At 58.7% G+C, this 14,906-nt stretch overlaps 1 protein-coding gene across 4 annotated transcripts in view; it reads left to right on the forward strand.

The window, feature by feature from the left end:
• RPS6KA1 (ribosomal protein S6 kinase A1) overlaps positions 1-14,906 on the forward strand; it is a 39,216-nt gene that overhangs the window by 9,368 nt on the left and 14,942 nt on the right. The window contains exons 1-13 of one of the 4 annotated variants that reach the window (XM_057305375.1): positions 1,900-4,818; positions 5,631-5,747; positions 6,012-6,093; positions 7,820-7,900; positions 8,077-8,156; positions 9,396-9,502; positions 10,226-10,263; positions 10,633-10,775; positions 11,155-11,225; positions 11,517-11,605; positions 12,613-12,677; positions 12,932-13,034; positions 14,467-14,597. In XM_057305375.1, coding sequence (XP_057161358.1) covers positions 4,006-4,818; positions 5,631-5,747; positions 6,012-6,093; positions 7,820-7,900; positions 8,077-8,156; positions 9,396-9,502; positions 10,226-10,263; positions 10,633-10,775; positions 11,155-11,225; positions 11,517-11,605; positions 12,613-12,677; positions 12,932-13,034; positions 14,467-14,597 — 1,920 coding nt within the window. In that variant the 5' untranslated portion in view covers positions 1,900-4,005. Of the gene's footprint in view, positions 1-1,899; positions 4,819-5,630; positions 5,748-6,011; positions 6,094-7,819; positions 7,901-8,076; positions 8,157-9,395; positions 9,503-10,225; positions 10,264-10,632; positions 10,776-11,154; positions 11,226-11,516; positions 11,606-12,612; positions 12,678-12,931; positions 13,035-14,466; positions 14,598-14,906 lie in introns of those variants that run through there. The other 3 variants (XM_026516953.4, XM_026516955.4, XM_026516954.4) reach the window with 3 other exon arrangements.

A 14,906-nucleotide genomic window follows, 5' to 3' on the forward strand; every position in this document is an offset into this window, starting at 1 on the left:
ATAGAGACAGCCAGTGAGAGAGGGAACACAAGCAGGGGGAGTGGGAGAGGAAGAAGCAGGCTCATAGTGGAGGAGCCTGATGTGGGGCTCGATCCCGGAACGCCGAGATCACGCCCTGAGCCGAAGGCAGACGCTTAACCGCTGTGCCACCCAGGCGCCCCCAAAGTTTAGTGTTTAATGCTTGCTTATTTTATTCATTTTGGGCTGAAAGGGGGATTTGGGTTTTAGCAGCCATGGTATGGACAGCAGTCCAGGGCAAGAGCTCCCCGGATCCCATCGGCACCCCGGCACGCCTGGTGTCCTCAGGCAGACTGGGGCTCCATTCACCCTCCCTCCCTCCGCGAGGGTGGACCGGGCACCCCCGGCCCCCACCCCTGGCTATCTCCGGAGCTGGACCCCTTTGAAGCGCCTGCAGGTCTATTTTGAGAGCTGAGCGTCTCCCCCCTCCCCTCCTCTCTTCCTGTTTATGAAACCCTGATCCATCCCGGATCCCTCATGCTCCCCTGGCTGGAGCACAAGCAGGATGTGACTGTGGACTTCGGGGAGCCTTGGAAGCCTCAGGTGTTGGGGGGAACTTCCCTTGGACTGGCCAGGCTAGCCCACCCTCCCAGGCCCTGGGACCATGTGGCTGGGCTGTGTCCCCTCAGCCGGCCCAGAGGAGACCGCAGCAGTAAGACTGCCCGCCCCATCCAGGGAGAAGTCCTGTTTACAGCATTCCGTTGTCTCTGTGGCCGCTGTACTCGTAGCAAGAGCCTTCCGAGGGTGGAATATTTAGTTTTAACCTCTGTTTTACAGAGGGGGAAACTGAGGCTCAGACAGGGAGGGAAATTTGCCTGGGAGCACTCAGCTAGTGAGTGGACAGTTCTTAACTTCCTACCCTGCGCTCCTGGTCTCAGCCTCCTCTTCGTGCGGTCTCTCTGCATAGTGTCTTTGTTTTCTTCCTTTCTGCCTGGCCAGCTCCTGTTCATCCTCACGGTTTAGCTGGACGGCACCCTCTCTGGAAGATCTTTTGGGACCTCACCCCCGGCAGGTAGTTACTGCCTCGGGGCACCCGTAATGCTCGACTGTAGGATTGTAGCCGGTTGTGTTTTGTATTTTCGGAAGCTGCCTGAGAACAAGGCCTGAGTTTTAACATGTGCGCCTCCTAGTGTCAGGCTCTTGGCTTGGGGACGGAGCCTGGGCCGCTAGCTGTGCCGGATGTCCAAAGGGGAAACAGGCTCGCAGGGAGGGCGATAATGAAACGCTTGAGTGTGGGCTTTGGAAGCAAACCCTCTTGGATTTTGCCCTTAGCTGCCTCCCTTTCTAGCCATGTAGCCTTGGGGAAGTCACTTTCTCTCCGAGTCTCTGAAATGGGATGATATTGTCATCTCTCAAAGTTGAGACACAGGGCCTGGCAGAAGCCACACCAGCAGAGGTCGAAGGAAAGAACGACCTTGTGCAATACATGCTCCATTTAGAAGGGGCACAGTTCTCATTGTCACTCATGCCAGCCCTGGCCTAGTGCGGCAGGGACACCTGGGAACTGTGGACCTCTCCTCTCCTCACCTGCCCAGGGGCACGCTGGGAGACAGATCAGGAGCGATCTGTCCCACCGGAGGGGCAGGCCTGGGAGGCCCCCGCATATGCTGCCAGCCGGGGAGGGGGCTGTTGGTGTCCGTTACCGCTGGGATCGCAGCTGGGTTTGGGCTGCAGCTGGTGGAGGGAGGCCCTGGGGTGGGGACCCTAGAGACCAGGGATCAGGCTGGGGGGCTCTAGGCTTCTCTCCCAGCTGCCTTGTGGGAGGAAGTAAGTTAAGAGGAAGTATCTGTGGGGGGGGGGAATGGGGCAGGGACCAAGGGATGTGGTCTGATGCCTGTGCTCCCCCACTCTTGCCACCAGAGGCCTCACAGCCCCAGCACAGACCCTCCAGCGAAAGCAGTTCTGAGACCGGTTCCTTCCTGTTGCCCCTTCCTGTACCCTGCTAGCCACAGAGTCTTCCTTTGCTTCTGAGGGATTTGAGGATTGGTGGGGGGCCCAGCTGGCTCCGCACCAGAGAGCTTTGGGGCTCCCCGGGCTGTCCCAGCTTCCACACCCCTGCCTGCAGGAGCTGGGTGCAGCGAGCGGCCTGTCTAGGGAGGTCTCTTTCACAACCGCCAGCAGGCCATCATCAGACTGTCGTTGGAGGCCCTTTGAGGACTGGAAGGGGAAGTCCGTGTGTACGTGGGGGCGTGTGTTTCCACATGTCTGTGGAAATGGTTTCCGATCATCGGCCTGTGTGTATTTGTGGGCGTGCCAGTTCCTGTGGGGGTACTGGTGTGACTGATGCGTCCAGGCCACGTGGAAGGGGGCTGGGCCTGGTCAGCCCCTGCCCCACCGCTACCTTCTCCTTCTCTCGGACTTCTGTGAGGTCCTTGCTAGGCCCTGTAGCCCTCTTGTCCATCCCAGGGCCCTGGCCTGGCGGTGCCTGCTCTGCGGTTGCCATTTTGGGTGGGCCCGGCCATAGGAAGGTCACTGCCGGGGAAGGGTCTTCTGCACCGTGGCCTGGGGCACTCAGAGACCTCGACCTTGCTGACTTCTGCCCCACATTCTCTCAAAGGGATGTTTGCAGGTGCTGGGACGCCCATTGTGTCACTACCTCGTTATCTTGTGACTTTTGTCTGTGTTCTAGTCTCCTCTCCTTAGGATCAGAGGAGATGAAGAGGGCTCTATCCCTGGGCCCCCCTGGAATGATGGGCTTGGGGTCTACTGTGTCCTCAGCAGGGGAGCCTGACCCATCTTCTGTCCCTCCTCCCTGCAGAGGGGGAAGTGAGAAGGAGGGGGTCAGGGACCCTGCCTTCTGGGCCGGGAAGGCTGAAAAAGCAGAAGTAGAGGAGTAACGGGGCCCTTTGGCCACTGGCTTGAGCCCCACCATGCAGACCCCGGCAGATTTCCCCAGGGGTGAGAGAGACTCACTCCCCTGTCCCAGAAAGGTGAGCAGAGGGTTGGTCTGCCTCCAGCTGTATCTGTCACCATGGCCCTGGGCAAAGAATGCGCTTGGGAGTGGCTCTGTCCCCTGGGGTTTCCGGGTGACTGCTTCTGTCCCCAGGGAGTGTTCTCAGAGGCAGGCACGGAGGCTCAAACCTCAGGGCGGGGTGGGCAGGGGTTGCTGTGTGCCTTGGCTCGCCTCAGCCCCTCTCTGAGCCAGGCTTTCTCCTGTCCCGCCCAGGGTTACACTCAGGGGCCTGCAGAGCCTGCAGCTTTTGTGGCCGTTCAAGGTCCCCTGATGATGGGGCTGTGGCTGTCAGGTCCTAGACCTAGAATGGGAAGTCCCTGGACTGACCACAGTATTGAGGGAGGGGGTGGGCTTGGATGTGCAGGGCATGGCTTTGGCTGACTTACCTGCTCCCCCTTTCCTGGCACTCGAGGCCTGCTGACCCCAAGCCAGGGTAACTAGGGAAGGGTTTGAGTGTAAGGCGGCTCCACTGCTGTCCACTCTCAGCCCGGGTAGTCACTGGCCTCGGGGCCTCGGTTTCCTGTATCTGCAGTGGGGATAACAGATTCGGGAAATTTGGATCTGAGTCAAAGCCATCAGATTGCATTCAGGAGATGTTCCTCTCAGCCCACTGTCTTGGTCCTAGGCCCTCTGCAGGCCCTGGCAGGGATGAAACCTCAGAGGTGTGTCTGCCACAAATAGTGGGCTGCTCCCCCAGATGCGGGGTGTTTGCAGGTGATGTCCCCTCAGCTCTTCCCCCAGTGCCCCCCCACCCCCGCAGCAGACCAGCAAGAACCCGGAGCTCTGCCCCTGAGTCCTGGCTCTGGCTTTCTGTGTGTCAGGTCTGCGTCTCTGTCCGTCCCCGTGGGCCTCGCTGACCAGCTTTGTCTTTCTGTGGCCACCTGCCTGTCTTGTCGGTTCCTGTCTCTGTCTCCACCTGATGAGTGCCTGTGTTCACCTGTTGGGTACATGTCACATGCTGGGTGCCTGTTGGGTTGTATCCCCTTCTGTCTCTGCCTGTTGAGTACGTGTCCCCATCTGTCTCCACCTGTTGGATGCAGCCCCCATCTGTTTCTGCCTGTTGGGTCCCCATCTGTCTCTGCCTGTTGAGTTCATGTCCCCTTCTGTCTCTGCCTGTTGGATATATGCCCCGTGCCCCTCTGCCTGTTAGGTATGGGTCGCCTCCTGCCTCTGCTTTGTTGCGTCCGTGTCCCCATCTGTCTCTGCTTGTTGGGTGTGTGCTCTTCCTACCTCCCCTTGCTGGGTATGTGTCCCTATCCATCCCTGCCTGCTGGGCCCGTGTGCCCTCCCACCTCTGCCTGATAGATGCCCACCTTCATCTGTCTTCCCTGTGGATGCCTGCCTCTGCCTATTGGGTGTCCCTCTCTATCTGCCTCTACACGTTAGATGCCTGTCTTTGTGCGTTGGGTACCTGTCTACCCCTCAGCAGCTGTGTTGGCATCCGGCTTTCCCTTTGCAGACCCACGGGGAGGATGATGGGGGAAAGGGCCAGAGGGCAGCCCTCAGGCAATGGGGAGGGGGGGAAGAGAGGAAGGGAACGTGGTAAGATTGTAGGCCTGGAGCTGGGAAACCACAGGCCCCAAGTGATTGGTGGCCCTGAGCTGGGCCCAGCCCCCGCCCTCACCCTGCACATCCGCCTTGGGCCCGGCCACCTCCGAGGCAGCCCCGGACGCTGCCTGCTCCTGCCATGGTGCCTCGGCCCTGCCGGGCGAATGGAGCAGGATCCCAAGCCGCCCCGCCTGCGGCTCTGGGCCCTGCTCCCCTGGCTACCCAGGAAGCAGCGGCCCAGGACCAGCCAGACCTCTCTGCCTGCCCCTGGCCCTGGCTCTGGCCCCAGGCGGGACTCGGTGAGTGTGCCCAGATGTCTGGTCCTGGCCTGGCTGTGGCCCTTGGAGCAGGTGCCTGGGCAGCGAGTTTGGCCTCAGTTGGCTTTCGGCTCTCCTGGCCCCGGCCTGGCCCTGCTGGACGACTGGACCCTGCCCAGACTTGCTTCCTGGGGAAGTGAGGAGGCGCTTCGGGGCTCCAGGGCAATAGCGGCAGATTGGAGGGAGGGCAGAAGGGTCCCGGTACAGCTAGGATCTGGCAAAGGGGTTTTTAGTAGACTCCTATGAAGGAAGTTTCAAAGGGTGGATCATGGAGTCTCTGGCCTTAGCTCCTGTCCACCGACTGACACTTACTGGGTTGGTGGGGGTAGTCTCTGGTGACTCTTGGGTCCCTGTGCATCTGAGCCCTGTCCTTCTGGTCAGAAGTAGCCTATCATCCACTCTGACCAGGAACAAAAGCCCGGCTCTGCCTCCCCGGTATGAGAACAAACTCTACTTCCTATTGTGGCAAAACCAAAACCTTTGCAGCCGGGGGAGGGGAGTCGCACAGGCAGGACCCGGGCCGTGCCTGGGGGTCCCTTTGGGCCTCACCGGGGCCAGAGCAACAGGAGCAGTAGGAGCCGTGCCTCACCTGACTCGGCACCTTGGTCGTTTGACCCTCGCTGGCCCTTGAGGCCCTTTTGGTGTTGATGAACCAGGAGGCCGGCCCCATTAGTATAGCTGTCTGGTGTGGCCAGCAGGGCCTTGTCTCCGGGGGAGTGGGCTTGGATGGGGACCATGTCCCCTGCTGGCCCGGATGGGACCCACCATGCTCATCAGCTCTGTCCCTCCATCAGGATGAGGGCATCCTCAAGGAGATCTCCATCACGCACCACGTCAAGGCTGGCTCTGAGAAGGCCGACCCATCCCAGTTTGAGCTGCTCAAGGTTCTGGGCCAGGGATCCTTTGGCAAAGTGAGTCGTGAGCCCACAACGGGGAGGGCAGCATTGGTCGTGTCAGAGGCGGGGGTGAGGGGTCACGTTGGGGTTCAGAATCAGAGGGCAAGGGTAGATGGGTCTGAGGGGAGAGCAGGAGGTCACCTTGGTACCCAGGGAGGACAAAAGGTCAACCCGGGGCTCAGGGAAGTTAGAGGTCAGCCTGGGACCCGGAGGATGGGAGCTAACGGACTCTGCCCCCTCCCCAGCTTCTCCTCTGCTTTTTCCCTGTTGCCTTCTCAGGTCTTCCTGGTGCGGAAGGTCACCCGACCTGATAGCGGGCACCTGTACGCCATGAAGGTTCTCAAGAAGGCAACGCTGAAAGGTGAGCAAGGGTCGCCTCCCCGTGCAGAGCCGAGGCTGGGCAAAGGATTGAGGGAGCCAGCCCGGCTCTCCAGAGTGGTCGGTCTGATGGAGGAGATAGCTGTTTCCAGGAGCACGTGGTCTGAGGGTAAAGAAACAGGCCTGTCCTCAGCCCCCCTTCCCCTCCCCGACCTCATGGCGAAGACAGGGTCCGTTCCGAAGAAACCTTGTCCTTCCCTCCTCCCCCTAAGCCAAGCACCAATGACCATAGCTGAAGGGGAGTGTCTGGAAGGAAGGCAAAGGGTGAAAGCAGTGTGTGTGTGACAGGGGCCTTCACACGCCTGATACTGAGGTTAGTTGGGCAGAGTTGCTTCACGATGCTTGGAGAGTCTGTGGGAGACCTCTCAGGGTGGAGAAAGGTGTGAGGGAAGAGGCAGGGCGTCCAGGGAGGCAGCCAGGGAGGGTAGAAGAGGGGGAGTTGAGGTAAGGCCACAGAGATGGATAGCAGGGAGGTTCAGCAGGGAGGTTGAGCAGGGAGCCCAAGGCCAGGTCTAGAATTCCCAGGCTCACACAGGGCATGACAGGGGTCGGTAGTGGACTTTGGGCTGGGCAGTGACCCATGAGCAGTCTGGGAACCGGTGTAGCCACTGACCAGGGGGAGTGGGCCCTGGCTGGGGTGAGGTGGGGGGGATCAGAAGTGTTGGCCTTGCAGACTTTAGGGGTCCTGTGGCCTGTGAAAGTTTGTTTCTGGGGTGCTGTAGCTTTGGCAGGGGTAGAAGTCATTCCCCAGGAGGGATGACGGGAGCCATGGAGGGGAGGATGGAGGACTTGGGCACTGCTGTGAGGGTCTCCCAGGTCAGGGCAGGAGTGGCCGAGCCAAGGCTGCAGTGTGGGGCGGTTGGGGCTGTGAGCGGGGAGCCTGGGGACGGTGGGTTGCAGCCTCACAGAGGGTAGGCTCACAGAAGGAGGGGCCACTTGAGCTGTGCCTTAAAGGATGAGTTAGGACTTCTCCAGACTAAAAATAGTAGAGGAAGGGTACCCCAGGAAGGAGAAGCTGTTTGCCTGAGCAAAAGCGTAAAAATGTAAGGTATATTTGGGAAACGGTGGCTGGAATAGTCCAACTCTAGCATGGTCCATGCCACATCTGGTGAGGGAAATGAAAAAATTAGAGAGTAAAAAGTACTCTGAAGGGGCAAGCAGGAACACTGTAGGAGAGAGGGCCCTAATTCGGCCTGGCAGTTTAAGGAAGACTCCCTGGAGGAGGTGAGGCCTGAGCTGAGTCAAAGAAGAACCTGCTGGTGATCCGAATGCCCAGTTACTTTTAGTCTTTAAAAAAAAAAAAAAAAAAAAAAGAGGTATGTGAGGGTGCCTGCTTAGACCCATGAGTCTGAATTTAGGCCCAAGGAAAGGAATCTCCCAGGTGACTATGCTGTCCATCCCCCAGACCAGCATTAGGGATTTTTTTGTGCCAGGTGGGGAGGGGGCTGGTAAAAGCATCCCAGGGGGAGCCTCGGGGCAAAGGGCACACAGAGGACAGAACAGGTTGCTCAGATGGGCTGGATTGAACGGCCTTTGATGGGGCACAGCAGGAGATGGGGCTCGAGGTTCGGGCAGGGCACCTAGGGCCCAGCCCTGGGCACTGCCGTGAGGTGTGAGGAACATGTGGAAGAGAGCCCCTCTAAGCCAGGGCTTGGGGATGACTGTTTGGGGGGCTAGATTCTCCCTGACTGCCTTTCTCTTCCGGTCAGTGCGTGACCGCGTTCGGACCAAGATGGAGAGAGACATCCTAGCTGATGTGAACCACCCGTTTGTGGTGAAGCTGCACTATGGTGAGACCACAGCCCCTGCTCGAGTTCCCACCCTACCTGCCGGCCTCTGCCCTGCCTCTGGGCGGCTGCCTTGCCCACATGTTGCCCCAACCCCCAGCAGGCCAAGGGAGCTTAGGGTAGGGGGGCAGGGCCCAGGGTCCAGCTGGCTCTACCACCGCCTTTTCTCCTCTCCCCAGCCTTCCAGACTGAGGGAAAGCTCTATCTTATTCTGGACTTCCTGCGTGGCGGGGACCTCTTCACACGGCTCTCTAAAGAGGTGAGCTGACACCCCACTGCCATGGGCCCTGGGATGGAGCTGGAGGGACAGCAAGGCCTCTCATCCCAGAGCTCTGTGAAGAGCGTGACCAGTGTGGCTTGGACCTGGACCGCCACCCAGGCCTGCCTAGCAGACCCTGACCTAGGAACCGGCCCTGGGACAGAGCGTAGACTCTGGCCACGCCTCAGAGTTTTTCCAGGCTGGGTAAGGAGGAGGAGGCCCTGGGTCTCACGCCACCCCGACTGACAGGAGCTAAGGAGTCTTTCATTTCTCCACCTCTGTTCTTCCAAGGCTGCCCCAGGCAGGGCTGTGAGGTTGGAAGAAACCCAAATCCTCCCAGAAATCTAGATATTTTAACATTATGTCCCATGTGTTAACCAAAAGGATTTTTTATTTATTTGAGAGAGAGAGAGAGCAAGCATGAGTGGGGGGGCAGAGGGAGAGGGAGAAGCAGACTCCCCGCTGAGCAGGGAGCCCGATGCGAGGCTCGATCCCAGGACCCCGAGATCACAACCCGAGCCGAAGGCAGACACCCAACTGACTGAGCCACCCAGGTGACCCTAACCAAAAAGCTTTTAACTGACATAAAAGATTTTGAGCCAGTTATAAAAATGGGACCATCAATACAAGTCAAACTTCAGAAGAGAAACAAACTTTAAAAAGATTTTTTAAATGTTATTTTAATGTTTGAATAGGTAATATGTTTACATGATTGAAAAGAAAAATATCATTGAGAAGTCTTCCTCCCACCCCTGTCCCTCTACCCCCCATAGGTAAACATTTTTATTGATTCTTGTTTAAGCACCCCATGTTTCTTTAGTAACAAACCATTCTGATACACGTTCTGAATTCCAACCCCCACTTTCTTACAGAAAAAGTACTACCCTGTCTATACCGTTCTGTATCTTGCCTTGCTCAAGACAGTGTATCTTAGAGATCGATGCGTATCAGAGCACAGAGACTCTCCTTGCACAGAGCTCTCCGTCCTGCACGGGACCGGGCGCTCGTTCCAGTCTTCTCCTCAGTCCCCGGACTCTTCCAGCCCTTTCGCTCTTTCCAGACGGTGCCACAATGAGTGACTTGTGTGTTAGTCCTTTCACACTCAACCCCCTCTGTAAAGAGAAGAGCCTATGGCACGGGGTGTCTAAGGGTCCTCCCCAAGGTGAGCCGTCAGGCCCAGGAAGCTGCTGACGGCCGGGTGCCCCCCGCTCCCGCTGACTCCGCCCCCGCCTGGTGCAGGTGATGTTCACAGAGGAGGACGTGAAGTTCTACCTGGCTGAGCTGGCCTTGGGCCTGGACCACCTGCACAGCCTCGGTATCATCTACAGAGACCTCAAGCCTGAAAAGTGAGTGAAGCCCGAGCTCCACGCCAGCCTCCCTCGGGAGTGAGAGACAGGCCCCGGGTCTCTCCCGTCGGGGGGGCGTGACTCTCCCCAACAAAGTCTCCCTCTCTCTGCGGCCCCATGAATAGAGGGGTGGAGTGGGACGGTGGCGGACGCAGACCCACCCCGGGGGGCTGCCAGATCCCAGTGCTGCCATTAATGAGGCCGAAGCTCCTCTGTGTAGACGACTGCCTACGTTTTTTGCTAATCCAGTGTGATGTCTGAGATGCCATCACTAAAGGTCGTTCCTCGATGTGGTCCTCTCTAGAATTTTCCTTAATATCTAAATATCCTCAGATGGTAACTTGGGGGAGCCCAGGGGGCCAGGCGCTGGGCTGGAAAGAGATCTGGCTTTAGAGTTAGACAGGCCTGAAGTCAAATCTTGTCTCCACCACCTGTTAGCTCTGTGACCGCGTGGAGTTACGAACTTCCCCGAGCTTTAGCTTCCCCGTTGTTAAAACAGGGCCATAATAGTACCTGCCTCAGCCAGTTGTTCCAAGGATTAGCAAAGAAGGCAGGCGACACATCTGCTTGGCGGCACCAGCCTGCTCCACCTGCCCCTCATCAGATGGATCTGGGTGGGTCACCTTCTCTGGGCCAGGCCCAACCCCCCCCCAGCCCCCATGGTGTCACCAGAACCCAAGGGGCCACAGCTGAAGGGCCCCGACTCCCATCTCTCCATTACAGCATCCTTCTGGATGAGGAGGGCCACATCAAACTCACTGGTGAGTAGAGGGCCCCTGCCCCCCGCTCGAGTCCCCGGGGAGGACAGGATGGGCTCTTGATAGGCCTGGGCTGAGTGCCAGGAAATCTGTTCTTCTTGAGAGGCTGTGCCAGGCACTTGGAAGTGGTCAAAAGCCCAGGCCCTAGACTTGGGATGGCCTGGGTCTGAACCCTAGCTCCCCACTAGGTGACCTTGAGCAAGTCACCTAACCTCTCGGGGCCTTAGCCTCCTCCCGAGCGTCTTGGGGGTTGATGCCTTCAGGCCTGTGGGCAGGGGGGTGGGTGTGCCGTGGGGCTGTTTGTCCAGGGGTTGGCAGCAGGGAAGGCAGGGGGGTTCCTAAAGATGTGTCCTCTTGCCCTCGTTGCCGCAGACTTTGGCCTAAGCAAGGAGGCCATTGACCATGAGAAAAAAGCCTATTCCTTCTGCGGGACAGTGGAGTACATGGCCCCCGAGGTCGTCAACCGCCAGGGCCACACCCATAGTGCAGACTGGTGGTCCTATGGGGTGTTGATGGTGAGTGCCCAGACGGGGGTAAAGCATTCAGCCCATGCTTTGGGCCTCGGTTTTCCCATCTGTGCAGTGAGGGAGTTGATAGTCTCCAAGACTTCCTCCTGTCTTCTCCCGGCCAAGCTGCCTCACCCTCCACCTTCCTTGGGAGGATTCCAGGCTTGGCCCCGCGTGGGCTGCCCCCAGCCCGGGACTGGGCCTCTTCTCAGCCTCAGCCCCCTAGTACTGCTTTTGGTGTAAAGGAAAAAGAGTCCCAATTCTTGATCCGGCTGGACCTGCCCCAGTCCAGCAAGAACCCTGGGAATGGAGCTGAGTGGCCTGGGTGGGAGGAGGTGAGGGACGGGGAGACAGAGACCAGAGTCTCAGAGACCCTTGTCCTTTGCAGTTTGAGATGCTGACGGGCTCCCTGCCCTTCCAGGGAAAGGACCGGAAGGAGACCATGACACTGATTCTGAAGTAAGCACCAGCCATGCCCTGACACTTCAGGGTCTCCCCCGATGCTGGCCCCAGCTTGGGGGCCAGCATAACACCCTGTTCCTGCCCCAGACTTCCCCATTGATGAGACCCTCCTCTGGGTTAAGCATTATGCTTGCCAGGGCTTGGGCGGGTATCCCTGAAGTCTCTGGGAGGTGGGTTAGTGGATGGTTTGTCTGGATCGAGCTGGAAATTCGACCTGGACAGAGCGGGTTGGAGAGACAGGGCCTCTGGGGCGGGCTCAGGCCTGATGAGATCTGGGGGCTATTTTAGGGCGAAGCTAGGCATGCCCCAGTTTCTGAGCACGGAAGCCCAGAGCCTCCTGCGGGCCCTGTTCAAGCGGAATCCTGCCAACCGGCTCGGTAAGCAGCCCCAGCTCGGGAGGGGAGCGGGGTACAGCTGCAGACTAGGCCACAGAGCCACATCTGGGGCTGAAAGGGGCCGTTGTCCTTTGTGTGGGCAGACAATGCCGCGGGCCACCCTGCTTTCTGGCTCCATGTGTGGTGTTGGGGGGGGTGACCTGTGTGTAGGGGGAAGGCAGGAACTGAGTCATCCCCACTCCCCCTGGGGACAAGGACAGAGGGCCCCACACAGCTCTTTCGCCAAGGCTGCTGGCACAAGAGAAAGAGCATGAGCTCAAGAGTCAAAAGGCTCAGGTCCCAATCCTGGCCCTGTGTCAGGTCCCCACTGCCCTGCACACAGTTGTGGTCCCTCCGTAAATATTTGTTGAATGAGTGCCATTTATAAACTAAGTGACCCGAGGCAGTTGACTTCACCTCCCGGAGCCCCGGGTCCTCATCTCCGTGGAGGATGCTCTCGAACCGTGTTGACTAAATGAAGTTGCACGAACATGCCTGGTGTGTAGTAGATGGTAGTATGTCTTGGCTCCTTGGCTCTTTGGCTCCTGGGTTCCTCTGGACCATGAACAGCTTTGTAAGGTCCAGTCCGGGTCCTTGGGGTTGAATGAGTGAGAGTCTGCCTGGTGGCTGACAACGACATGGGATAAGAGCAATAGAGAGGAGGCCTGGGCTGGGAGGGAGGTGGGGGCCTCTGCAGTCTCAGAACAAGGCCAGTTTCTGTTGTGTGCGGCCTTGGACAAGTTCCCTGACCTCTCTGGGCCTTTCTTCTTCCATTAGTACATTGGAGCTTGATCATAAGGGTTTCCAGAAAGTGGAAAATGCTGAGTGGGCAGTAGGCCTTTGGGGTGATGGGTGGGTGGATTTGGGGCAGAGGAGCCCATCGTCCCCCATGCCCCAGTAGACTACTGCAGCCACTGGTCCCAGACCACAGTGAGGTCACACAGCAGACAGGGTGGGTGTCTGGGGGCTTGGACTGTGCAGGGGCAGACCCCTCATCTGGGCTCTTTCAGGCTCCGGCCCTGATGGGGCAGAGGAAATCAAGCGGCATGCCTTCTACTCTACCATTGACTGGAATGTGAGTGTGTCTGTCCACCCCAGATCCCCAGTCAGGGCGTCATCTGTGGTGGGAGGGGGCTTCTACCAACAAGGGCCCCAGATACGGAGTGGGTGATGGCACGGCCTTGGAGGAGAGGCTGGCCTCCCAAGGGCCAGCAGTTATGCCCCTGTCTGCATAGCCTATGCTCCGGGCCACTTACCTTCTCCTGCCTGAGGCTCCTGGTGGGCTGCTGGGGGTGCCATGGTGACTGGAGTGCCCACCCCACCTTGCAGAAGCTATACCGTCGTGAGATCAAGCCACCCTTCAAGCCGGCCGTGGCTCAGCCTGATGACACCTTCTACTTTGACGCTGAGTTCACATCCCGCACACCCAAGGGTACGTCTGTGGTCTGGCTTGGCTTGGGCTGGTACAGGAGGGAAGCAGGAAGTCGGGGGCCCCTTGGGATGTAGGGGTGGTCAGGGACTCGGGCGGGCCCAGGTGTGTGGGCAGACCGGAGGGTAGGTCTCTGACTCTTTGTCCCCATCTCATTCAGCCTGACTCTCCCACTCCAGGGCTCTATGGGCCTCTTTGTATCTGGGTGAGGGGGTGGGGGAGTGGGTGGTTAAGGCCACAATAGAAAAGTCAGGCCCCCTGCCCGGGGCATCTTCCAGCCCACTGGGAAGACCGAACACATCAGGCTCACATTCACGTCAGGGCTAAAGAATCCGACCCAGCAAAAACATGAGGTGGAGACAGTCTGACAGAACAGAGGTGACAGCGCCCACAGGTCAGGGGCAAGTGTGGGAATCGCCTTTGGCTGCTCTGATCACTGGACCTCAGTGTACTCATCTAGAACATGGGCTCAGCCACAGACCCACTCTGTTCTTGGGGTTACTGCGAGAAGCCAAGGAGGGGGCTTTTGGGAGGGAGTTTGATAAATCCCAATATTTTGGCCAGATTTTGGGGGATAGTGTTAGTTCTGGAAGGATTCCCAGATGGGTGGGTTTTAGCTCTCACTGTGGGTTGCACACCTCTGATGACAGGGAGCTTAGCACTTCTCCAACAGTTTGTCCCATCCTGATTCACTTACTGACCTGGACGTACCAGGTTCCTGCTGCGTGCCGGTGACCAGCCACGGGGCTGGCTCTGCCTTCAGACGGCTCACACCGTAGTTGGGGGAGAGACGTGAAAACTATTGGGCAGTGTGATGAGCGCAGCTTCCTAGGGGTGTGGAGCTGGGGGAGCAGCCTCAGGCAGTTTCTCAGAGGGGAGCGTGACAGCTGAGCCTCCAAGGACAGACGAGCCGTGGAGTACCCGGTTACAGGGAACAGCATGTGCGGGGGCTCGGGGGCTCCTTTAAGGAGCTCGGGAGTCCGGTGAGGCTGAGCTGTGGAGTGGGGCAGAGGAAGCTAAGATCACAAGGACCTCAGTTGCCAGGCTGTGGAGTTGGGCTTTCTTCGGAGGGCACTTGAAGCGTTCAGGCAGCGGGTAGGTTTGTGGTTGGGACCATCCCTCCTGCTGCTGCGCGTAAGATGGACTCGAAGGGGCAGACCTGAGGACGGAGGCCTCCAGAGAAGGATGGGGTGTCCTGGCTTGGGCCAGACGCCCAGTGTGGGGGGTGTTTTATGTTTCTTGTATGTCAAGGCTGGGCTGGTCTAAACACACGTGAACAGATGGGCTAACTGAGGCCTGACGTGAGGGGCCTGCCCAAGCCCCCTCCAGAGCCTGCTGCCGAGGCAGGCCTGGAAGCCCCATGGTCTCCTTCTGCTGGGCTTCCTCGAGGTCAAGGGCACCTTCTCAGGGTCACATCCTCCTCCCGCCCCTGCAGACTCCCCAGGCATCCCCCCCAGCGCTGGCGCCCATCAGCTGTTCCGTGGTTTCAGCTTCGTGGCCACTGGCCTGCTGGAGGACGATGGCAAGCCTCGGGCCACACAGGCACCACTGCACTCAGTGGTTCAGGTGAGGGGGCAGGAGACAGCTCTAGTCTTTTCTACCTGGAAGCCACCAAGGCAGAATGGCTGAGAACACAGGCTCTGGCGTTCAAACCCCGACTGTCACGGTATAGTCCGTTGGACCTCCCAACCTCCCTGGGCCAGTTTCTCGGCTTGGATGGCAACATGGGTAGAAATTTCCCAGCGCAGAGCCAGGGACGTTGTAGAACCTAGATAAGTAAATGCAAGGGGTGCCCGGGGTGACTGGCAGGTCCCTGATGGGGATGGGGCAGAGGGCTCTCGTTTCCTCACATATGTCCCCCATGAGTGCACTTTT

This window comes from Ursus arctos, unplaced genomic scaffold (genome assembly GCF_023065955.2).
Source record: "Ursus arctos isolate Adak ecotype North America unplaced genomic scaffold, UrsArc2.0 scaffold_32, whole genome shotgun sequence".
In the NCBI taxonomy this organism is placed as follows: Eukaryota; Metazoa; Chordata; class Mammalia; order Carnivora; family Ursidae; genus Ursus; species Ursus arctos.